Source organism: Anomaloglossus baeobatrachus, chromosome 6 (assembly GCF_048569485.1).
Source record: "Anomaloglossus baeobatrachus isolate aAnoBae1 chromosome 6, aAnoBae1.hap1, whole genome shotgun sequence".
In the NCBI taxonomy this organism is placed as follows: domain Eukaryota; kingdom Metazoa; phylum Chordata; class Amphibia; order Anura; family Aromobatidae; genus Anomaloglossus; species Anomaloglossus baeobatrachus.
Window position 1 is genome coordinate 199,636,227 of NC_134358.1, and position 25,605 is coordinate 199,661,831.

Consider the following 25,605-nt stretch of genomic DNA (forward strand, 5'->3'; position numbering starts at 1 on the left):
CATCAATAGAATGTTAGTTATTTCTCCCCCACTCCTCCAGTGGAAGAGTCAGCTTCATAGCAGGAGAAATTCCATTCACGTATCCCAAGCGTAAATTAAATACTTTCTTTGACCACCCTGACTTTACACAGGCAGTCCAGGAACACCACGCTTATCCAGTTAAGCGCTTCTCCAAACGGCTGAGGATACACGTTATCCCTACCCCCTGTCGTGGGCAATGGCTGGACCCAGTGTCCCAAGGGGCATCCTCCAATCTCCAGCTTGCAGCTAGATCCATAGTTGCAGTGGAAGATGGGGCTGCACTTAAGGATGCCACTGACAGACAGAGGGATCTCTGGTCGAAATCCATCTATGAGACTATCGGCGCGCTGTTAGCTCCAGCATTCGCAGCCGTAGAGGCACTCCAAGCTACTTCAGCTTGTCTTACACAGATGGACATGGTCACACGTACATCTGTTCCGCAAGTGTCATCCTTAACCGCTCAAATGTCTGCATTTGCGTCTTATGCGATTAATGCTGTCCTAGACTCTACGACCCGTACGGCAGTGGCGTCCGCTAACTCCGTGGTTTTACGCAGGGCCTGGGTGTTAACTGAATGGAAGGCAGATTCTGCTTCCAAAAAAGGGCTTAACCAGTTTGCCTTGTTCTGCTGACCGACTGTTTAGTGTGCGTGAGATGTAATCATTAAACAGTTCAAGAGTAAGGATTCTTCCTTACCTCAGCCCAGACAAAACAAACCCCAACATACCAAGGGACAGTCGGGGTTTTCGGTCTTTTCAAGGCTCGGGCAGGTCCCATTTCTCCTCGTCCAAAGAGGACTCAAAAGGATCAGAGGAGCTCAGTTTCTTGGCGGGCTCAGTCACGCCCAACAAAGACAGCCTGAAAACCCGCTTCCAAGAGGCTTCCTCATGACTTGCGGCCTCCTCTCTCCGCATCCTCGGTCGGTAGCAGGCTCTCCCGCCTTGGCGATATTTAGCTGTCACAGGTCAAAGTCCGTTGGGTGAGAGACATTCTGTCTCACGGGTACAGGATAGAGTTCAGTTCTCGTCCTCCAACTCAATTCTTCAGAACTTCTCCACCTCCCGACCGAGCCGATGCTCTTCTGCAGGCGGTGGGCACTCTAAAGGCACAACGAGTGGTGACCCCCGTTCCTCTTCAGGAACAAGGTCACGGTTTTTACTCCGAATTATTTGCGGTGCCAAGAAAGGACGAGTTTTTCCGTCCCGTTCTGGATCTAACACGGCTCAACCAGCTCGTGAACACCAGGCGGTTCCGGATGTAATCCCCCCGCTCCGTCATCGCCTCAATGTTTCAAGGAAATTTCCTAACATCGGTAGACGTCAAGGATGCTTATCCCCACGTGCCGATTGATCCAGAGCTCCAGCGTTTCTACGCTTTGTTATAAGACGCGAACACCTTCAGTTCGTAACTCTGCCTTCCGGCTGGCGATAGCCCCACGGGTCTTCGCTAAGGTCATGGCAGCAGTAGTACCAGTCCTGCAATCTCAAGGTCACTCTGTGATCCCGTATTTGGGAGATCTACTTGTCAAGGCACCCTCTTAAGGAACATGCCAACACAGCCGAACGTTGCGCTGGAGACTCTTCAGAGTTTCGGGTGGATCATCAACTTTTCAAAGTCAGATCCGACCCCGGGCCAATCACTAACATAATGGAGTTTTCATACTCTCTCAGCGATAGTGAAGCTTCCGCTAGACAAACAGCGTTCACTACAGACAAGGCTGCAATCTCTCCTTAGGATCAGTCGCACACATTGAGACTCCTCATGCACTTCTCACGTAAGATGGTAGCAATGGCGGCAGTCCCTTTCGCGCAGTTTCATCTGCGTCCACTACAATGGGACATTCTCCGCCAATGAGACGGGAGGTCGACGCCCATCGACAGAGACGTCTCCCTTTCTCAGGCGGCCAAAGAATCTCTACGGTGGTGGCTTCTTCCCACCTCATGGTCAGAAAAAAAGGTCCTTCCTACCCCCATCCTGGGCGGTAGTTACGGCAGGCACGAGTCTATCAGAGTGGGGAGCAGTTTTTCTCTACCACAGGGCTCAAGGTACGTGGATTCAGCAAGAGTCCACCCTTCAGATCAATGTTCTGGAAATCAGAGCAGTGTATCTTGTCCTACAAGCCTTCCAGCAGTGGCTGAAAAGCAAGCACATCCGAATTCAGTCGGATATCTCCACAGCGGTGGCATACATCAACCACCACGGAAGAACACGCAGCCGGCAAGCCTTCCAGGAAGCCGGCGGATTCTGACGTGGGTGGAAGACACGGCATCCACCATATCCGCAGTTCACATCCCAGGCGTGGTAAAACTAGGAAGCAGACTTCCTCAGTCGCCAGGGTATGGATGCAGGGGAATGGTTTCTTCACCCGGACGGGTTTCAGGAGATCTGTCGCCGCTGCGGGATGCCGGACGTTGACATAATGGCGTCACGGCACAACAACATTGTCCCGGCTTCATAGCGATCATCGAGCTCTGGCGGCGGACGCCTCAGGTCAACATTGGTCGCAGTCCCAGCTACCTTATGTGTCCCACCTCTGGCATTGTTGCCTAGAGTGCTGCGCAAGATCAAGTCCGACTGTCGCCGCGCCATCCTCGTCGCTCCAGATTGGCCGAGGAGGTCGGGGTTCCCGGGTCTGTGGTACCTCACGGTAGGCCAACCGTGGGCACTACCAGACCGACCAGACTTGCTGTTTCAAGGGCCCTTTTTTCCATCTGAAAATCTGCGGCCCTGAACATGACGGTGTAGCCATTGAGTCCTGGATCATAGCGTCTTCAGGATTATCTCAGGAGTGGTTGTCACCATGACGCAGGCCAAGAAGCCAACGTCCGCCAAGATCTACCACAGATCGTGGAAGATATTCTTATCTTGGTGCTCTGCTCAAGGAGTTTCTCCCTGGCCATTTGCATCGCCTATTTTTCCTTCCTTTCTACAATCTTGGTTGGAAAATGGTTGGTCGCTCAGCTCCCTTAAAGGACAAGTCTCAGCGCTATCTGTATTTTTTCAGAAACGCCTAGCCGACTTCCGCAGGTACGCACGTTCCTGCAAGGAGTTTGTCTTCTCATCACTCCGTACAAGCGGCCGTTAGAGCTCTGGGGTCTGAACAAGGTTCTAATGACTCTCTTGAAGCCGCCTTTCGAGCCTTTGAAAGTTGTTTCCCTTTTCCGTCTTTCACAGAAAGTGGCCTTTCTAGTAGCAGTCACGTCTCTTCAGAGAGTGTCCGAGCTAGCAGCGCTGTCATGCAAATCTCCATTCCTAGTCTTCACCAGGACAAGGGGGTTCGGCGTCCGATTCCGGACTTTCTCCCTAAGGTGGTATCCCACTTTCCTTCTTTGTGTCCTCATCCAGTCCATCAATTTGAAAAGGATTTGCATCTGTTGGATCTGGTGAGAGCACTCAGGATCTACATTCCCGCACGGCGCTCCTGTGCCGCCCGGATGCACTCTTTGTCCTTGTCGCTGGTCAGCGTAAAGGGTCGCAAGCTTCCAAATCCACCCTGACTCGGTGGATCAAGGAACCAATTCTTGAAACCTACCGTTCTGCTAGGCTCCCGGTTCCCTCAGGGCTGAATGCCCATTCTACCAGAGCCGTGGGTGCGTCCTGGGCATTACGGCACCAGGCTACGGCTCAGCAGGTGTGCCAGGCACCTACCTGGTCGAGTCTGCACACTTTTACCAAGCATTATCAGGTGCATACCTACGCTTCGGCAGACGCCAGCCTAGGTAGACAAGTCCTTCAGGCGGCGATTGCCCACCTGTACGAAAGGGCTGTTTGACGGCCCTACCACGAGGTATTCTTTTACCCACCCAGGGACTGCTTTTGGACGTCCCAATTGTCTGGGTCTCCCAATGGAGCGACAAAGAAGAAGGGAATTTTGTTTACTTACCGTAAATTCCTTTTCTTCTAGCTCCAATTGGGAGACCCAGCACCCGCCCTGTTTTCTTAGGGTTTTTTTCGGTACACATGTTGTTCATGTGAATGGTTGCAGTTCTCCGATGTTTCTTCGGATTGAATTGGTCTTTAAACCAGTTATTGGCTTTCCTCCTTCTTGCTTTTGCACTAAACTGGTGAGCCAGTGATCCCACTGGGGGTGTATAGCCAGAAGGGGAGGGGCCTTACACTTTTGAGTGTAATACTTTGTGTGGCCTCCGGAGGCAGTAGCTATACACCCAATTGTCTGGATCTCCCAATTGGAGCTAGAAGAAAAGGAATTTACGGTAAGTAAACAAAATTCCCTTCTTTCCTCTGTGCGGCCCATACACCCAGCCGAGTTTGAGACCCCTGCCTTATATGTTGTGGAAAACGACTGTTTGAGTGCACGGCAGGGCTCGAAAGGAAAGGAGCGTTATTTGACTTTTGAAACGCAAAATTGGCTGGAATCGTTGGCAGATGCCATGTCGCATTTGGAAAGCCCCTGATATGCCTAAACAGTAGGAACCCCACACAAATGACTCCATTTTGGAAACTAGACAATTCAAAGAATTTATCTAGCTGTTTGATGGGCACTTTGAACCCCCAGGTGTTTCACAGTTTTAGAACATTGAGCTGTGAAAATAAAATAATCACATTTTTCCTTAGAGATGTTTTTAGCTTCAAATATTTTATTTTCACAAAGGCAACAGGAGAATTTTCACAACAAAGATGCAATTTTTTCTGAGTACGCAAATACCTTCTATGTGGTGGAAAATTACTGTTTGGGCACACAGAAGTGCTTAGAAGAAAAGGAGCGCCATTTGACTTTTCAAACGCAAAATTGGCTATAATAGTTAGCGGACATTAAGGGCGGCTTTGCACGTTGCGACATCGCACGTGCGATGTCGGTGGGGTCAAATCGAAAGTGACGCACATCCGGCGTCACTTTCGACATTGCACTGTGTAAATGCTAGATGATACGATGAACGAGCGCAAAAACGTCGTTATCGTATCATCGTTGCATTCACCGACATTTCCATAATGCCGGTGCCGCGACAGGTACGATGTTCCTCGTTCCTGCGGCAGCACACATCGCTGTGTATGAAGCCGCAGGAGCGAGGAACATCTCCTTACCTGCCGCCGGCGGCTATGCGGAAGGACGGAGGTGGGCGGGATGTTTACATCCTGCTCATCTCCGCCCCTCCGCCGCTATTGGCCGCCTGCCGTGTGAGGTCGCTATGACGCCGCACGACCCGCCCCCTTAGGAAGGAGGTGGGTCGCCGGCCAGAGCGACGGTCGCAGGGCAGGTGAGTGCATGTGAAGCTGGCGTAGCGATAATTTTCGCTACGCCAGCTATCACACGATATTGTACCTGTGACGGGGCGGGGACTATCGCGTGCGACATCGCAGCATCGGCTTGCGATGTCGCAACGTGCAAAGCCCGCCTTAGGCTATGTGCGCACTTTGCGTTTTTTTCTGCGTTTTGGCTGCGTTTACAACTGCACTTTGTCATTGACAAAATGCATGCGTTCTGATTCCCCAGCAAAGTCTATGAGAATCATGCAAAATCTGTGCACACGATGCTTTTTGAAACGCAGCGTTTTGATTGTCAAAAATCTCTGTGTTTGAAGAAACAACATGTCAATTGTTTTTGCCATTTTAGCTGCGTTCTACACCCATTTAAATCAATGAGTTGGAGAAAATCACTGCCAAAATGTTAAGCAGTGCATTTGCATTGCATTATTGTTGCGATCCGCATGTTTTTTTCACATAACAAAGGCAGGTCTTTCGGTCTCTGTCTCTCTGTCGGTCTGTCAGTCGGTCTTTCTCTCTCTGTCGGTCGGTCTCTCTCTATCTCTATGTCTCTATCTCTCTCTCTGTCCATGTCGGTCTCAACCTCCCACCCCCTCTCTCATAGTCACCGATCCACGATCACCGGCGCGGCGCTGCACGGTGTTCACACTGTGGCGGCTTCTCTTTTGAAAATGCCGGCCGCTCATTAATCCATCACGTATTCCCTGCTTCCCCCGCCCTCCGGCGCCTATGATTGGTTGCAGTCAGACATGCCCCCACGCTGAGTGACAGCTGTCTCACTGCAACCAATCACAGCCGCCGGTGTGCGTGTCTATATCGAGCAGTAAAAAAAAAAAAAATGAAAAAAAAAACCCGACGTTCGGTCCCCCCAATTTGGATACCAGCCAGGGTAAAACCACATGGCTGAAGGCTAGTATTCTCAGGATGGGGAGCTCCACGTTATGGGGAGCCCCCCAGCCCAACAATATCAGCCAGCAGCCGCCCGGAATTGCCGCATCCATTAGATGCGACAGTCCTGGGACTTTACCTGGCTCATCCCGAATTGCCCTGGAGCGGTGGCAGATGGGTTAATAAGGAGTTACTGGCAGCCCATAGCTGCAACTAAGTCCTAGGTTATTAACCCCTCAAAAACAACTACAGGTCCGACGTAATCCACCTAAGGTCCCACGACACTTTCAGCTCTGCTATATCGGAATCGGAAGCTGACAGGAGCGGCAGTAGAACACCGCTGCTCCTTTGAACTCCATGCAGTAACTGAAGTGAGTCACGCGATCAGCTGAGGTGTCACTGAGATTACTCGCGGCCACCGCTTTCAGGTGGAGGACTGCAGCTGTGGCCGCGGGTAACCTGAGTGAAAGCACAGCTTATCGTGCAGCTCACTGCAGTCACTCAGGGGATTTACGATCACAAGTGAGTCCATCACGTATGACCGCAAATCAAGCCACAGCACACGCACAGAGCTACGCAATCACAATGAAGTCGGGTGAAGTTCATCCGAGTTCATTCTGATTGCGCGACTCTGTCTCGCAGCCAGCCATGCTTTTTTTGACAGTGCGATCCCACTCGGCTCTGCTGCAAGTCTATGGGGATTCTGCAGAGCCAAGTGGGACCGCACTGTGAAAAATGTGCATTCTGGATGCTTTTCCCACTCTGTCTATGGCAGAGAAAGCATCCAGAACGCATGAATTATACAGGAATGTGCGCACGTTGCGTTCTGCCGAATGCGTCTCCAAATGCAGCTTTTTCGGCTGCGTTCTGAGACGCACAGGCAGTGACTTACACGCTGCGAAATTGAACGCAAAGTGCGCACATAGCCTAAAGGGTACTTTACACGCTGCGACATCGCTACCGATATATCGTTGGGGTCACGTCGTTAGTGACGCACATCCGGCGCCGGTAGCGACATTGCAGCGCGTGTGACACAAATGAGCGACGATCAACGAGCACAAAAATGTGAAAATCGTTGCTCGTTGACACGTCGTTCATTTCCTTAATATTACTGCTGCCACAGGTACGATGTTGTTCGTCGTTCCTGCGGCATCACACATCGCTATGGGTGACACAGCAAGAACGACGAACATCTCCTTACCTGCGTCCACCGGAAATGCGGAAGGAAGGAGGTGGGCGGGATGTTACGTCCCGCTCATCTCCACCCCTCCGCTTCTATTGGCCGGCCGCTTAGTGACGCCGCAGTGTTCGGCGGTCACAGTGACGTCGCTGACAAGGTATGTGCGTGTGACGCTGCCGTAGCGATAATGTTCGCTACAGCAGCGATCACCAAATGTCGCACATACGACGGGGGCGGGTGCTATCGTGCTTAACATCGCTAGCTATAGCTAGCGATGTCGTAGCGTGTAAAGTACCCTTAAGACTCCTCAAGGAACTTATCTAGATGTGTGGTGGGTACCTTGAACCCCCAAGTGCTTCACAGAATTTTACAACATTAAACTGTGAAAACAAAACAATTTGGTTTCTTCACCCAAAAATTTTGCTTAAGCAACAAAATATCTATTTTTTTTTTTTACAAGGCTAGGAAGAGAAAATGGACACCACAATTTGCTGTTCAATTTCTCTTGAACATGCCAATATTCCATATGTGGAGTGTTCTTTGTAAAAAAAAAAGATGGTGGACTACGTCCGTGTCTGGATTTCCGGAAGTTTAACTAGATTATGGTTTGTGATCCATATCCTATGTTTCTGAATCCGGACCCATTTAACCAGATTTCCGGTGCAAAGTGATTTTCCAAACTCGACCTCAGTGGGGCCTATAATCTTATCAGAGTCCATCTGTGGGATGAGTGGAAAACGGCATTTAGTACACCTGAGGGTCACTTTGAAAATCTGGTAATGCCCATTGATTTTACCAACGTGCCTGCGGTGTTTCAACATTTCATAAATTATGTATTTGCTCACCAGTTGGGGAGGTTTGTAATCATATATCTGGATAACATTTATATTTATTCTCTAGACTGCAGGTCACACATGGAACCAGAGCAAAGACATTGTACACTAAGCTAGAAAAATGTGTATGATCTGTTCAGGAATTGTCGTTTTGGGTTTTATTATTTTCGCCTCTGGGTTTAGGATGGATCCCTTTAAGCTGAAGACTATTCTAAAATGGGACCGTCCTGAAAATCTTAAGGTGCTACAATAGTTCTTGGGGTTTGCTAATTATTACAGAAAGTTTATTAAGAGTTGACCGACATGACAAAGAAAGGTATGGACTTTTCTGACTGGTCTGAGAGTGCTTTACAATCATTTGACTTCCTGAAAAAATGCTTTGCATCTGCTCCAGTACTTATACAGCCCAATGTGTCACTTCCTTTTACTGTGGAGGTTGACGCTTCTGAGGCAAGAGTGGGGGCTGTTTTGTCTCAGGGTCCTTCACTTGGTAAACTTCGTCCATGTGCCAGAAGTTTTCCAGGTATGGAAACTTATTAGAAATGAGTGCCCATCCTGCAGAAGGGAGTGGTAGTGTCGGCACTTAATACAGTGGTTGAGTCTGAGAGTGCTGAGGCCCAGGAAGAGGCACCATCTGGGGTTCCTGCAAACAAGTAGTTTGTTCCCATGAACTTCAAGTGAAAAGGAGTAAATTTCAGCCTACCATAGCCATGTGATCCAAACCACCTAGGGTGCACGGAGGAAGAAAAGGGGCAGTCCACCCCTGCAGAAGTCAATCTAAATAAGAGTAAGTGGTAATCCAGCACCCGTAGTCCAGTCTTCAGTGAAAATTAAGACATCCTTTATTCACAAAATATGTTAAAAATATACACATATTTAAAATCAGAACTGCCTTATGTGTTTCAGGACATAGAGACCCTAACTCATAGGATATGAGTAAGGGTCTCTATGACCTGAAACGCGTAAGGAAGGTCTAATTTTAAACATGTATGTTTTAACATGTTTTGTGAATAAAGGATGTCTTAATTTTCACTGAAGACTGGACTATGGGTGCTGGATTACCACTTATTCTTATTTAGACTGTTCCCATGAACCTTCACCTTAAGGTTTTCGGGGAGCATCATGTTTCTGTCTTGGTTGTTCACCCTGAAGTGAAGGGCACACTGGATCTCCTGTTGTGTCATTTTTGGTGGCCCAAAATCCAGAGGGATGTAGCTGTATGTGTGACGCCCTGGCTTATCAGGTCGTCACAAGGGTGCCGTGAATCTGCCCTTCTGCATGGTACCCGCTCCTCCTTGGTTACGGGTCCTGTCACTTTGGTGTTGCTATCAACAGGTGTACACAAATCCCGAGGAACACTCTGCAACACACCCACCAAACACCCATTGGGCAGCCTGAGGGGAATAAGGCCACCCAGATGGGGGGCTGGTAGAAGGAGGGCAGAAGTGTCAGTGCAGAGAGTGAGTTGTAGAGAGTGGAGGTGGAAGGAGAGACAGCAGTGACAGTCCAGGTCACGCTGTGGAGCTGGGCTCCTGTACCCGTCCCAGATGCCAGATATTGGCCTGACCAGAAGGAGCTGGAACCCCTGTCGCAGGGGGTAGTGGCAGGGAGTGCGGTGCTGCTACAGAGAGCAGGCCGGCTGCCTTGTGCTACAACCGGGTAGGGACCAGGGCACGACGGGGTACGCGGACCCTAGGCTGGGAAGTAGCTTCACGCAGCCCAGTAATTCACCTGACGGGAACGGAATCTTCAGGAACTGTTCCCCACCCGCTCCAGAATCGGGGCACTAGCGCAACGACGGGGATAGGACTTCCCACAACCGTCCAGAAAATCCCAAGCAAGAACCCTGGGAGCAAGCTCACCCTGCTAGCCACGCAGGTGAGCGGGACCAGAAATGCTTCAAGTGTAAGGGATCCACACGTAGGACACACAGTGCCAAGGGACAAGGCTTCAGGTCAACAAGCAGCACCAAGAGAAAACGGACCCAGTGTGCCCGTACAAGGACCAAAGAGTGCTCAAGAGTTTGGTTTACCTGGTGTAAGCGTCAGTGACTTTGGACTTTTGTGAGTACATGTTACTCCCCTTGCACCCGACGGGATCCCCACGCCATCCATCACCGGGCCCCGGGACACCACTCCCCTGCCCACGGAGGGGTTAACAATTTCAGCTGCCACGCACCAGCGTTCCCGGGCTCCCCAAACCGGCAGCAGTGGTGCCTCACGTTACCACACACCGTGGGTGGCATCATGAACACTATCCCAAAACACAAAAACTCCCCCCTTTTTATTTTCGAGAGGCTGTACAACCCCGCCTCGGGTCCGGAGACCCCTCGAGTCACTGCGGATCCGGGTCCGAGCAGCCCGTCGGCTGTCGCGGGGGCGGCACATATGCATTCGCTCGTACCACCTGTGCGCGATCTAAATCATTACAGTCTCATCTGTCTGGATGTCTGCTGCCTTTGAGTGTGCCTAGCAAACCATGGATGGATATTTCCATGGACTTCATTACAAATCTGCCTCCTTCTGCTAGTAATATTGTTATTTTGGTCATGGTTGACAGATTTTCCAAAATAACTCATTTTTTTGCCTTGCCTTCTTTGCCTAATGCTCAGATGTTAGCCCAGGTGTTTAATCGGGAGATTGTCAGACTCCATGAAGTCCCGTCTGACATTGTCTCTGATAGGGATACTCAGTTTATTGCTAATTTTTGGAGGTCATTCTGCTCTCACTTGGGGATTAAATTTGTCTCACTCATGAGCTTTCCATCCACACTCTAATGGGCAAACAGAGTGCATGAATCAAAGCCTGGAGCAGTATATGCACTGTTTTGTCTCTGACAACCAGGAGGAGTTGTCCTCAGTCCTTCATCTAGCTGAGTTTGCTATTAATAACCATCATCATGAATCCTCTGGTGTGTCTCTCTTCTTTTGTGTCTATGGTCTACATCCTGGATATTCATGTGGAGCACCTGGTTAGGGTTTTCCAGCGTCGTCATCCGGATAGATCTAGTCTTGAGAGTCCTGAGGCCTCTTGTAGAGGAAAGGGTATGTCATGGCTGGTCTATATGCACCAAATGTCATTTCGACTTTGGACTTTGTTCATACTTCAGAGTCTGACATGCCACCTGGTGCTTCTGTGATGTTTAGTCAGAATCAGGCGTTGACCTGTTTTGTGCATGCTGGTGATCCATCTGGATGGAGTTAATTCCTGCTAGTCTGTGAGTTGCTGCTGTGGTCACAGGTTACTGAAGACGTATCACAGCTGCCTCCGTCCTTTAAAAGATGGTGGATCCTGTTTACCTCCATCAGTGACTGCTGTGAGTTTCAGTTTTAGTTCCTCCCTGTCTGTCTATTTGTGGGGGAATTTATCACTCCAGTCCAGTTTCACTCCCAGGATCTGGCTTTTCAAGAGTTAGGGTTACACTGGTGGTCCACACAACACCACCATCAGGCATAACTCTGGGATGAGGGACAAATAGGGGCTCCCCTCGCCTAGGCACCAGTTTATCAGTCCCGATTTTCAGTCACTTCATTACTATCATGACAACCTGTGTACATACTGTGAGTTTTTTTCTTTCAGTGCCTATTTTCTGACTGCCTGTTTCTCTTCATTGCAATGATTGACTCAATTATTAGTGATAGATCACCCTATATGTGGTAACCTTGCACGTTTTATGGTGTTCTTTGCTTATTATTTTCCCATATACTGTATGTATAAATTATTAAATTATTTATTACTATGAAGTCTGTGTATGGGATCCTGATATATTTATGCAGTATTTTATATTTTAACACAGCTATATATATATATATATATATATATATATATATATATATATAAAATATATATATATGTAAAATTTATTTATATTGGACCTCTTTTATATATTCTCTTGTTTAATATTCTATTTATGAATTCTTGGATTTATGGTATTGATATATATCTTTGCATATGATTTCTTTTCATCCCTATAGTGCCAATGTTTATAATTATTTTTTTATGTTAATGATATTCTATTGTGATGAGTTACAGTATAGATTACATGTATATCCAACGCACAATATATTTTTATGTACAGTATTTACTTTATAATGTTACATCCTGCTGACAGGTTCTATTTAATAAAACCTTTAATAAGAAAAAAACTGAAGCCTCTGTTTTTTGGCACTGTGGATTATTATGTATTACATTTGTTTGAGGACATTAGGGCACTTTTCTCTTCTAGTGTATTAAGCCAAATACCAGGAATCGGGAAAAAAAGCAGCTTAATTTGACGTATCAAAAAGAGAAAAACTGCAGTGTAAAAAATGCATGTAAAAGAGGAAAGTAAGCTAATGTACCCAAGATGTGCAGAAATGCTGCAGAAAGTCTACATCAGCAAAAACTCACCAAATGCTCCTTGTGGGAACATGGCCTTATAACTATCCTGAGAACAGGACATCTGTGTTTCTCTTCAACATAATTATTGCTGATTTACTGATTACTGTTTCATTTGTAACACTAATTTGTAGTTTTGATTATCATCATTGTTATGATTTACTGTATGTTCATTTCAGCAATCTCCATCAATGTGTTAGATAATCAACTATATATAGCTGTGCACGTTCATACAGTTCGGCTGCCACCTTGTCAGGTAATTTTTAATTTTATGGTGAAGAAAGAGGAATCTGTGGGAAAATATGTTTTTAAAAAAAATAAGATGGATGCAGTTATCTAAATATCAAAAGTAATTTCACTTTAACCCTTTCCTTGCCAGTGTTGTATCTCGTACATCCTTGCAGGGTAAAGACATCCAGGCTTCTTGTGATATCTCAGCTTTGATTACAGCTACAGCAGTGATCCAGGACTCATTTTTTTCAAAGATTTGCATCGTAGTTATGACCTAGCCCAGGATATCACAAGAAAAAGTGAAAGCTGCAAGTATTTGCAGCTGTTACTCTGTCTTGTCTCTTTACTTTCACTTTAAGGCTGGAGTCACACTTGCGCATCACCCAGACAGGCCCCAACTCTCCTGACAGGAGCAAATCAGTTTCATGCATTTCTATGTAGCTGACAAACTCCTGTCAGGAAAGAAGCCATCCTGTCCACGCAGTGTGATGCGATCCTTGCGCAAGTGTAACTCCAGCCTACCTTGTGATATCCTGGTCTGGGTCACAACTACAGTGGTGATTTTCAGCAATACAGCGGAGAATCTCGGATTCAAAATGAGCTGCTGGAACACTTCTGTAGCCGCAATCCCTACTTCAGTTGTGCAGGAGCTGATGGGCAGCAGGGATAGGCAAGAGATGATGTGTAATCATCCTCCTGTCCTTGTGTAAGATTTGGTGTGAATTGCACCAACAATTTAAAAAAGAACAATGTGAAAAAAAAATTGTAAAAACTAAAGTGTAAAAATGTAGGTACTTTATTACTAGAAAAAAAATCAACCTACACATCTTGGCATTGCCACCTGTGTAACAACCTGAACTGTAAACCTAGCTTATTTCATAATTTCATAGGTTTTTAGGTTGAAAGTAGACGTATGTCCATCAAGTTCTAAATAAAGCTTAACGTGTTAATGCAGAGGAAAGCAGAAACCCCATGAACCAGTAGATGATAGCCCCATATTAGGTAAAAAATTCCTTCCCAGCTTCACAAATGGCAATCAAACAAGTTTCCTGGATCAACATCCTATCACAAAATCTAATACTCAGATATTGCTCCTTCTGATCCGAGTCCTTCAGAACTTTTTTAGCTGCAAGCGGGGCATTGCCATGTTCATAAGAAGGTGGACAACAAACTGTGTTGTCCACTTTTTGGTTACCACTTATAAAATATGAAATTTGGTGCTAAAGCAACATTCATGTGAAAAACATGAAAATGTTCAATCTGATGATCTAGTGTTATTAAACTCTGTGAGGTACATGTGGGATCGAAATCCTTGGGGGGTCCAGTTTCCATAATGGGGTCACTTATGGGGGTTCCTGCTGATTAGGGGCTCTGCCAATTGGACATGGTGCCCTCAATCTATTTTCAGCCAAACTTGGGTTCCAAAATTCAAATGATGTTCCTTCCCTTCCGAGCCCTGCCATTTGTCCAAACAAATGACCACATGTGGTGTATCAGTTCGCTCAGAAGAAACTGAGTAACAAATTTTGGGGTCCATTTTGTAGTTCTATTCCTTGGGGGCTAAATCAACATTTTTAGGTGAAATGCAAAACTATTTTTTTTTTTAGCTCCGTTTTGAATTAAAGTACTTGAAGGGTTAATAAACATGTTGGATGCGGCTTTAAGAGGTACAGTTTTAAAAATGTCACTTTTGGGCATTTGCTGTGTATATATATATGTGTATATATATATATATATATATATATATATATATATATTAGTACAGACCAAAAGTTTGGACACGCCTTCTAATTCAAAGAGTTTGAACATGAGCTCACAAGCTCCATGTATACCATCTCATACTCCGGCTCACTTTTTTGTTTTTATGTAGTTTTTTTGTATTCAGTACAAATGGGGTGTGGCCCTCCCTCTTGGTGAGCTGGACATTTCATTCTGTGAATCCCCCTGACTGTGTGTGTCCTGTTGGGACCCAATCGCTCTCAGCCCTTAGCCACATTGAGGCCTATTTTAGACCCATGGTAAGGTTTTAATATTAGAGAGTGTAGGTACTATCCCAACTGGGTACACCTTGGCGGGATAGCTTTATGCTTTTTTTGATCAAAAACAGTGTTTACTAAGTACCCTATGTTTATATGCACTATGCTTTTATTTAGTTACAGCAGGGTATGTTTTCACAATTTTTCCCTTGGTTTCTCTTTGTCTAATGGCCAGTGTGAACATGAGCTCACAAGCTCCATGTATACCATCTCATACTCCGGCTCACTTTTTTGTTTTTTGTTTTTTTTGTTTATATATATATATATATATATATATATATATATTAGTACAGACCAAAAGTTTGGACACGCCTTCTAATTCAAAGAGTTTTCTTTATTTGCATGACTGTAAATTGTAGATTCACATTGAAGGCATCAAAACTATGAATTAACACATGTGGAATGAAATACTTAACAAAAAACTGTGCAACAACTGAAAATATGTCTTATGTTCTAGGTTATTCAAAGTAGCCACCTTTTGCTTTGTTTACTGCTTTGCACACTCTTGGCATTCTCTAGATGAGCTTCAAGAGGTAGTCACCAGAAATGGTTTTCACTTCATAGGTGTGCCCTGTCAGGTTTAATAAGTGGGATTTCTTGCCTTATAAAGGGGGTTGGGACCATCAGTTGTGTTATGCAGAAGTCTGGTGGATACACAGCTGATAGTCCTACTGAATAGACTGTTAGCTGTTTTTTTTCTTGCCATAATACAAATTCTAAGTAAAGAAAAACAAGTGGACATCATTACTTTAAAAAATTAAGGTCAGTAAGTCCGAAAAATTGGGAAAACTTTGAAAGTGCAGTGGCAAAAACCATCAAACGCTACAAAGAAACTGGCTCACATGAGGACCGCCCCAGGAAAGGAAGATCAAGAGTCACCTCTGCTGTGGAGGATAAGTTTATTCGAGTCACCAGCCTCAGAAATCGCAGGTTAACAGCAGCTCAAATTAGAGACCAGATTTCTAGCAGCAGACACATCTCTAGAACAACTGTTAAGAGGAGACTTTGTGCAGCAGGCCTTCATGGTAAAATAGCTTCTAGGAAACCACTGCTAAGGACAGGCAACAAGCAAAAGAGACTTGTTTGGGCTAAAGAACACAAGGAATGGGCATTAGACCAGTGAAAATCTGTGCTTTGGTCTGAAGAGTCCAAATTTGAGATCTTTGGATCCAGTCACCGTGTCTTTGTGCGATGCAGAAAAGGGGAACGGATTAACTCTACATGCCTGGTTCCCACCATCAAGTGACTCGCCCACCCCAGGGCTATGGGACACCCGATGCCGGGCCGGACTAGTCCGGGGGTCGTCAGAGGTGGCGGGGCCTGACTCCGTCGCCCTGGTGGGTGTCAATAAAATATGGCTGCAGTGTTGGGGGTGAATAAAGTTTGTGTTCGTGACGCCACCTGTGGTATGCAGCTATTAAGCCGCCGCTGCTGTATGAGGCCTCTGGGGTGATGGAATGGCAGCAATGATGGTACTGCTCCCCACAGGTGGAGAAATACCCCGGGGCAAAGTTGGTGCTTATTAGTGTCTATGCAGAGAAATAACTGAGGCAACACCAGGGGTGCAGTTTCGAGGTCTTTACTCACAGTTCTTGTCAAGGCCTGCAGGAGCCTTTGGGCTGCTGGGACCACCGTCAGGGACCTCCGCCGATCCCGGGTAAATCTGGGGGTTGATGCCAGTGCACCCCTCTAATTGTGTCCTTTCTCAGCTGGCTTCACTGGCCACCAGCTCTGAAGCTATCTGTGGCCCTGGAATCCCTTCGTTCCCTGCTTGGTGTCATCTGGACCCTCCAAGTCCCAGGGTCTTCACCAGGAAGCGTCACTTTCTTCTTTCTTTAGCTCCTGCCTGACTAGAGCTCTTCTTCTACTCTCTGTTTCTCTCCTTCTCTGTTGCTTTCTTTCTCTGTTGCGGACACTCTGAACTCACAGAGCTCCTTTCTCTTTCACAGCTACATGCTGTCTCCTCACTCTTTCACTCTCTGAGGTAAACTGAAACTCTGACCTTCCTCTCTGCTCTACACTCAGCTGGCTCTTCCCACCCCCCGGTTGCTAAGCTACCACCCTATGGGAGCAGGGATGGGTCTTACGACCCTTCACAGCATGCAGCATGGGAGGGTTGCTGCCACTGTCCCTGGTCCCAGTGTGTGCCTAGCAATGGGTGTAGTGCAGTTTTACCTGTGAACTGGCATGTACCCCTTTCCTTACCCAGGATGGGACATCACACCTCTGACTGGGGTGCAATGTCTCTGTGGCGACGGAAGCCTCAGGGGCACCACAGAAGCATTGAGGAGGAAGTGTGATGGTTCGGGGTTGCTTTGCTGGTTATCACTGTTGTGGATTTATTCAAAATTGAAGGCATACTGAACCAGCATGACTACCACAGCATCTTGCAACGGCATGCTATTCCATCCGGTTTGCATTTAGTTGGACCATCATTTATTTTTCAACAGGACAATGACCCTAAACCCACCTCCAGGCTGTGTAAGGGCTATTTGACTTAGAAGGAGAGTGATGGGGTGCTACGCCAGATGACCTGGCCTCCACAGTCACCAGACATGAACCCAATCGAGATGGTTTGGGGTGAGCTGGACCGCGGAGTGAAGGCAAAAGGGTCAACAGGTGTTAAACATCTCTGGGAACTCCTTCAAGACTGTTGGAAGACCATTTCCGGTGACTACCTCTTGAAGCTCATCAAGAGAATGCCAAGAGTGTGCAAAGCAGTAATCAAAGCAAAAGGTTGCTACTTTGAAGAACCTAGAATATATGACATATTTTCAGTTGTTTCAAACTTTTTGTTAAGTTTTTCATTCCACATGTGTTAATTCATAGTTTTGATGCATTCAATGCGAATCTACAATTTTCAGAGTCATGAAAATAAAGAAAAGTCTTTGAATGAGAAGGTGACTCCAAACTTTTGGTCTGTACTATATATATATATATATAATATAGTATTCATTTTGATATATATATATATTGTGAGACTGTGACCGGGGTTGTCTATGACGGCCGGTACGTCTCGCACCGGTTGTGCTCCCTCCATGTATAGAAAGCAACTCCACTCCAGGGTTTATTGCTGTTTCCCTGCAGGCTGAAAGGAGGGTTAAAAGGAAACAGGAACCGGGGTGTGGGGCCCTAGTGTGAGGGAGTGAACACAACTCCCTAAGCTTCTGCCGAAGAAGCACATGTGAGCCATTTCTGGAATCTGGCTTGTTGGTTCTGGAGGAGGATATTCCGGAATACGTGTTGTGTGCTGTTTTGGATTTGGTTTTGTGCAATAAACTGTGTGCTGTGACCATTGGCGCCTGGATCCTGTGTCTTCTGCCGCGCAGCCGACCACGTTACCTCACAATATATATATATATATATACATATATATACATATATGTACATATACATGTATATATGTACATATACATATATACATATATATATATATATATATATATATATATATACAGTCAGGGCCAGAAATATTTGGACAGTGACACAAGTTTTGTTATTTTAGCTGTTTACAAAAACATGTTCAGAAATACAATTATATATATATTATGGGCTGAAAGTGCACACTCCCAGCTGCAATATGAGAGTTTTCACATCCAAATCGGAGAAAGGGTTTAGGAATCATAGCTCTGTAATGCATAGCCTCCTCTTTTTCAAGGGACCAAAAGTAATTGGACAAGGGACTCTAAGGGCTGCAATTAACTCTGAAGGCGTCTCCCTCGTTAACCTGTAAGCAATGAAGTAGTTAAAAGGTCTGGGGTTGATTACAGGTGTGTGGTTTTGCATTTGGAAGCTGTTGCTGTGACCAGACAACATGCGGTCTAAGGAACTCTCAATTGAGGTGAAGCAGAACATCCTGAGGCTGAAAAAAAAGAAAAAATCCATCAGAGAGATAGCAGACATGCTTGGAGTAGCAAAATCAACAGTCGGGTACATTCTGAGAAAAAAGGAATTGACTGGTGAGCTTGGGAACTCAAAAAGGCCTGGGCGTCCACGGATGACAACAGTGGTGGATGATCGCCGCATACTTTCTTTGGTGAAGAAGAACCCGTTCACAACATCAACTGAAGTCCAGAACACTCTCAGTGAAGTAGGTGTATCTGTCTCTAAGTCAACAGTAAAGAGAAGACTCCATGAAAGTAAATACAAAGTGTTCACATCTAGATGCAAACCATTCATCAATTCCAAAAATAGACAGGCCAGAGTTAAATTTGCTGAAAAACACCTCATGAAGCCAGCTCAGTTCTGGAAAAGTATTCTATGGACAGATGAGACAAAGATCAACCTGTACCAGAATGATGGGAAGAAAAAAGTTTGGAGAAGAAAGGGAACGGCACATAATCCAAGGCACACCACATCCTCTGTAAAACATGGTGGAGGCAACGTGATGGCATGGGCATGCATGGCTTTCAATGGCACTGGGTCACTTGTGTTTATTGATGACATAACAGCAGACAAGAGTGGCCGGATGAGTTCTGAAGTGTACCGGGATATACTTTCAGCCCAGATTCAGCCAAATGCCGCAAAGTTGATCGGACGGCGCTTCATAGTACAGATGGACAATGACCCCAAGCATACAGCCAAAGCTACCCAGGAGTTCATGAGTGCAAAAAAGTGGAACATTCTGCAATGGCCAAGTCAATCACCAGATCTTAACCCAATTGAGCATGCATTTCACTTGCTCAAATCCAGACTTAAGACGGAAAGACCCACAAACAAGCAAGACTTGAAGGATGCGGCTGTAAAGGCCTGACAAAGCATTAAGGAGGAAACCCAGCGTTTGGTGATGTCCATGGGTTTCAGACTTAAGGCAGTGATTGCCTCCAAAGGATTCACAACAAAATATTGAAAATAAAAATATTTTGTTTGGGTTTGGTTTATTTGTCCAATTACTTTTGACCTCCTAAAATGTGGAGTGTTTGTAAAGAAATGTGTACAATTCCTACAATTTCTATCAGATATTTTTGTTCAAACCTTCAAATTAAACGTTACAATCTGCACTTGAATTCTGTTGTAGAGGTTCCATTTCAAATCCAATGTGGTGGCATGCAGAGCCCAACTCGCGAAAATTGTGTCACTGTCCAAATATTTCTGGACCTAACTGTATATATATATATATATATATATATATATATATATATATATATAAAAAACAGAAGATAATTATGTTTCAAAACTGGTGCTGATATAAAGTAGACATGTGGCAAATGTTATTTATGAACTATTTTATGTGAAATAATCCTCTGGTTTAGGGGTATAAGAGATCAATTTTAAAATTTAAAAATTTGCATCAAATTTCCATTTTTTTTTAAATAAATGCAAGAATCCTAAATTTAACATATAATATGTCACAAAAAACAGTTCCATAATCACTGGGATCCATTGAAGCGTTCCAGAGTTAACTCATAAAGTGACACTGGTCAGATTTGTAAAATTTGGCCTGGTCATTAAGGTCAAAATTGTCTCTGTCACTATGGGGTTAATAATTTGTATTGGTATTGCAGTCAACCCATTCCCTTAACCCCCTAAGGAGCTTTAACATACTGTTATGGATGTAGCTAACTCAAAAGGGAGAAATAATGCCTACAATACAGCAGCCGCACCCATCCCCTACTGATTCCTGTACAAACTAGAAAACCTGTAGCAACTCAACTATAAACTTCATTTTGGACCTGGCTCCCTGAGAGGCCAACGAGCGCATTCTTGGTATTAAGGAGGAACCAGAGTGGAGGCCATTATGTGTAATTAACCAAGAGAGGGAGACAGTGGGCCAAGGTAGATGGGGAGCCAAGGTGAGGAAACTTAAAGCACAGACACAAGGGTGGGGAAAAGGAGTATAAAAAATGAAACCAATAATAACCTCCCACCAACCTGAGAAGAGAGGAAAAGTGTTTGAAAGTAAATAAGAAAACTCAAAGCAATAAAAGAACTGGTCTCTGCCTAGAAGGCAAAATCTCTTTATTGCAGGTCTGGATCTCCTTAACAAACATCCACCATGTACTATAGTCATCAAATATGGCAGGTGCACAATGAATATATATAACCCCACCAAGGATGTTATCGGAACGAGACAAAATACGAAAGTGAGAATCATAAAATGGTAGCGTTGGGAAGGACCTTAAGGGTTATTGGGTCCAATCCCATGCGAGTGCAGGTGATCCTAAATTATCCCAGCTATATGTTTATCTAGCGTACACTTGAAGATTTCCATTGACGGAGAGCTCACTACCTCCCTTGGTAGCCTGTTCCACTGAGAAGCTCCTCTCAATTTATAAATCTTTAATCTTTATTTGTCCCAACATACAAAAGGAAAAAGTGCAAAAAAGTGCTGTGACAAATAAAGATTTATAAACGGAGAGGAGCTTCTCGGTGCCTTGGAATTTTTTGGCCTCTCTATAAAGTTGCAGCTGGTGGAGAGCTGCACCAAGCAGCACAAGTGGTGGAGTGGTGCATGGGATACTGTTGATTCAAGTAGCCTGTTCCACTCTCTGACTGATGAACTCTTTTTTCTTTCAAAGGAGGAGGGCAGTACTTAAATGTGTCATAAATCAAATATTCTTTAAAAACAATTTTTATTGCAATTCTTCTAAAATCTCAACTAGGTGTAACATTTTGTGAATACCTTTCTAAAGTGCACAGAAGAGGGAGAAGATGTTGCTGACCCTATAACGGCCACTCCCTCCTGTGCCTTGTCTGTCAGCTGAGGTCGGCACCCTAAATAGCGTAGTGGCCCCCCGCTCAACGTAGGCTCACCCTGCCTAGCCTATCTCTGTATGCCCCTGCCGAATAAAGTGCAGTGCCTCAAACAGTGCTTAGTGATACATTAAAGTGCACAGTGCTTAAATAAATTCAAATCGGCAGATACAGAGTAGGTAATATTATAGGGTACTTATCACTTTCCAATCAGATAGTTATAATGAGTTAAATGTCTGGAGCCTCTTATGGACAAGAAACCTCAACGCGTTTCCCCTTCTTTTTTGGTTCATCAGGAGGTTGAAATACCTAAATGTCATAAGCACAATTCTTAGTACTTCCTATTAGCACTCTCTGACTGCCCTCACTGTGTGAAAGTTTTTCCTAACGTCTAATCTGAATCTCCTTCCTTCTAGCTTCAACCCATTTGCTTTTTTTACTTCCTTGTGCTAATGAGAATAGGGTAGTTCCCTCTGCACTGTGACTACCTTTCAAATATTTGAAGACCGCTATTAAGTCTCCTCTCAGCCTTCTCTTTTGCAAACTAAACATTCCTTGTTTTTTTTAGCCGGTCTTCATAGGACATGGTTTGCAGACCTTATTACCATTTTGGTTACTCTTCTTTGGACTTGCTCCAATATATCAATGTCTTTCTTGAATTGGGGCTCTCAGAACTCTACACAGTATTCCAAGCGGGGTCTGACCAGGGCAGAGTATAAGGGAATAATTACGTCTTTTGATGTAGATTTGATGCTTGACGTGATACATTACAGAATTTTGTTGGCCTTTTTAGCTGCAGCACCACAATGTTGGCTCATGTTGAAGATGGGAATTACTATTATGCCCAAGTCCTTTTCCCCTGTATTATCACTTAGTTCTATTCTTCCCAAACTATATATGCTTTTTAAATTTCTTTCACCCTGATGTAAGACTTTGCATTTTTCCCTGTTAAACACCATTCTGTTTGCCTTGACCCATTCTTTGAGTGTATCTAGATCCTTTTGAATACGCTCTCTTTACTCTCTAGTGTTGGCTTTAACTCTTCTGCGAATTTAATGAGTTCCCCAATAATTCCATTGTCAAGATAATTTATAAAGATATTAAACAGCCCTTAGCCAGGGCAGAGCCTTGCGGCACCCTGCTTTTGACTTTCCTCCAATTCGATGTGTAGCAATTTAATATTACTCATTGTGCCTACTCATTAAGCCAGTTTTGAATCCATAAAACTGATTTTTTTGTTGATTCTGTACTTGATAATTTTTTCCAGGAGGATGTTATGTGATACTTTATCGCATGCCTTACTGAAGTCAAGTTATACTATATCCACGGCATTCCCATGGTCCAACCATTCAGGGACATTGTTATAGAAGGAAATTAGATTGGCCTGACAAGATTTATTGGTAATAAACTCATGCTGGCTCTGGTTAATTAATAACTTCCCATCCAGGTACCTAAGTAAATGTTCGTTGGCAATTTGCTGGAAGATTTTTCCTGCTAAGGAGGGCAGGCTTACTGGCCTGTAATTCAATGGATCCTGCTTTTTTCCCCTCTTTGTAGATAGGAACCACATTTTCCCTTTTCCAATCTAGAGGGACCACTCCTGTTTCTCATGACTTATTGAAGATTATGGCAAGCGGTACTATTATTTCCTCCACTATCACCTTCAAGACTCTAGGGTATAAAATCATCTGGACCTGAGGACTTGGTTTTCTTTAACTTAGCTAAGTGTTCTAATATCAATTCTTTGCTTATTGTCAACTTGTACTCCTCCTGATCATCATTTCTGTCATGATTATCATTGATGCTTGCGTTAGTTTTTTGGAGAATACAAATACGAAATACGAATTTAGTAGCTTCACCTGCTGTTCCACCTTGTTGACTTTCACCTTTTTCATTCTGCAGGACTCCAATAGTCTCATTCACTTTTCTTTTGCTTTTAACATACCCCCCAAATCTGTTCACCTTACTCTTGCCCTCTTTTGCAAGCCTCAGTGTGTGTTCGGCCTTAGCTCCTAAAAACTTAGAAACATCTGACTAACAGTAAACCAAGACAACAAAAGTAAAAAAAAAAAACCATCAGCAGTTGGACAGATGTAGCCCCCAGGGGTCAGGGGGTTTCAGGCACGCAGGGTCTCGTACCTGAGTTACTCGTCACCGGGCCGGTATGTTGATCTGGGATGTCGCGGTGGCCTGCCCGACTTTGTGCCCCGAGGTGTACACCAATAAGGAGGATCGTAGTAGGAAGATTGTCGTGATGCCACCTGTGGTACATGGCCAGAGATTAGCCGCCGCTGCTGTCGCTGTCCTCTGGGGCGGCTGATAATAGCAGCAGAGATGGTGTCACTCCCCACATGCGGAGTGGACTCCGGGAAGGATCATGAGAGGAGTAGTGATGGCAATGGCCTTTAGCACCGAGGCGCGGGGTGACGGCTCCTATAATAAGAATCCGAGTCAGATGCTGCGGTTCCAAGTATCTTTACTCACTCTTTGTGCCGCTCGTCCGCGTAGTACTGGTCACTCGCTGTGATGTGCCCCGTCGACCTCGGATAAGTTAGACGCAGTCACCGGTGTTTGAAAGAAGAAAGGCCTTTTTCAGAGATGCCCTTCCAGCCGTGGGGAACCTGGGCCCAGTGCTCCGTTCCATGCCCCAGACCCCGTGAAGAGAAGAGAAGAAAGTGGTGACCGTGTCGTGTCCCAGAACTGGTGTCCCGGGTAGACTGACTGAAGTTTGTGTGAGTTTGCTCCTACTTCTACCCCAAGTGGAACCCGCCCCCCAGGTGGCTAGCTTCAGTGACCGGGGAAGTCCCATGTCTCGTGATAGCCACCCCCCTGCCTACCATGAGCCATCCCCCCCTCTGGGAAGGCTCCTAAGCTTTATGTAAGGTGTGAATATGAAACATAGGTGATTAACCCCCTCCTTACCCGAGGCGAATATCGCACCTTAAATAATGTGCAATACTCTGTGGCGACTGGTGCCATAGGGGCGCCACACAGAGACCGACCAGGCTGTGGCTCACCAAGGAAGAAAGCCACTACGCAGCAGAAAGTCACCAGATCCAGTCCTGAAACCGATGCAAAGGGGTCGCTGTTGCTGATACATGACGTACAGGCACGTCATGGCGATTATGCCGTCACATAGCATGTTCATGCATGATCGCCGACAGGAGCTCGGCTTAACTGATAAGCTATAATTGTCTAGCCTCATACCCACACCATCTCTGGATGTTTAACCCCCTAAATGCTGCAATCAATAGCAATCCCATTTGAGGCTAGGAGAGGGAGTAGGCTCCCTTACCATATTATTGCCACCCACACTGATCATTGTCATAGCATGTCGAGCTCAAATAATGACCTCTGGGTATGCAAGCTACAGAGGCCTGTGAGAACATGACAGGAGCATGGCCTGAAAGGTTTTAAATCCATGCCATACTGATACATTTAATGCTTAACAGTGCATGTGCATTGCAATGCATTATACTAGCGACCAGACCAATAAACGTTAATATACTAAGCTAAAAAGTGGAAAAAATTGTAAAAGTATTTTTTTTTAAATCACAAATTAAAAAAACAAACAAAAAAAGATAAAAAAAATATTATACTAAGAAATACATATATTTATGTAACAAAAAAAAATAAAAATCTACACCTATTTGGTATCGCCAAATCTGGAACAACATACAGATGAAACCAGACATTTTACATACATTATCTAAAAACACACATATGCATGTTTTCTCATTATTTGACATTATTATTATTATTATTATTATTATTATTATTATTATTATTATTATTATCATATCAGAATAAACCATTTCCATTTTAGGTCAACATTTTTTATATTTGCCAAAAGCCAGAATAATGAAAGAGAGAGAGCCTTTTTTAAGGGGTTTTTATTACTTTCTGCACAGTCAAAAGTTTACATACACTGAGTATTATTCCTTTAAACAATATGGGAGAGCTCATATGACGTCATATCTTTGGAAGCTTCTGATAGATTTATTGGCAACATATGAGTTAATTAGAGACACACGTGTGATGTAATTGAATGCACATCTGAAACACATTGCTTCTTTGTGTAGCATCATGGGAAAGTCAAAAGAAATCAGCCAAGATCTCAGGAA

The 25,605-nt window shown here is 44.9% G+C and overlaps 1 protein-coding gene across 1 annotated transcript in view; it reads left to right on the top strand.

Moving 5' to 3' along the window:
• C6H18orf63 (chromosome 6 C18orf63 homolog) overlaps positions 1-25,605 on the top strand; it is a 237,418-nt gene that overhangs the window by 132,885 nt on the left and 78,928 nt on the right. Inside the window, exon 6 of the mRNA XM_075316417.1 lies at positions 12,701-12,777. Within this exon, the coding sequence (XP_075172532.1) occupies positions 12,701-12,777 (77 nt within the window). The remainder of the gene's footprint in view (positions 1-12,700; positions 12,778-25,605) is intronic.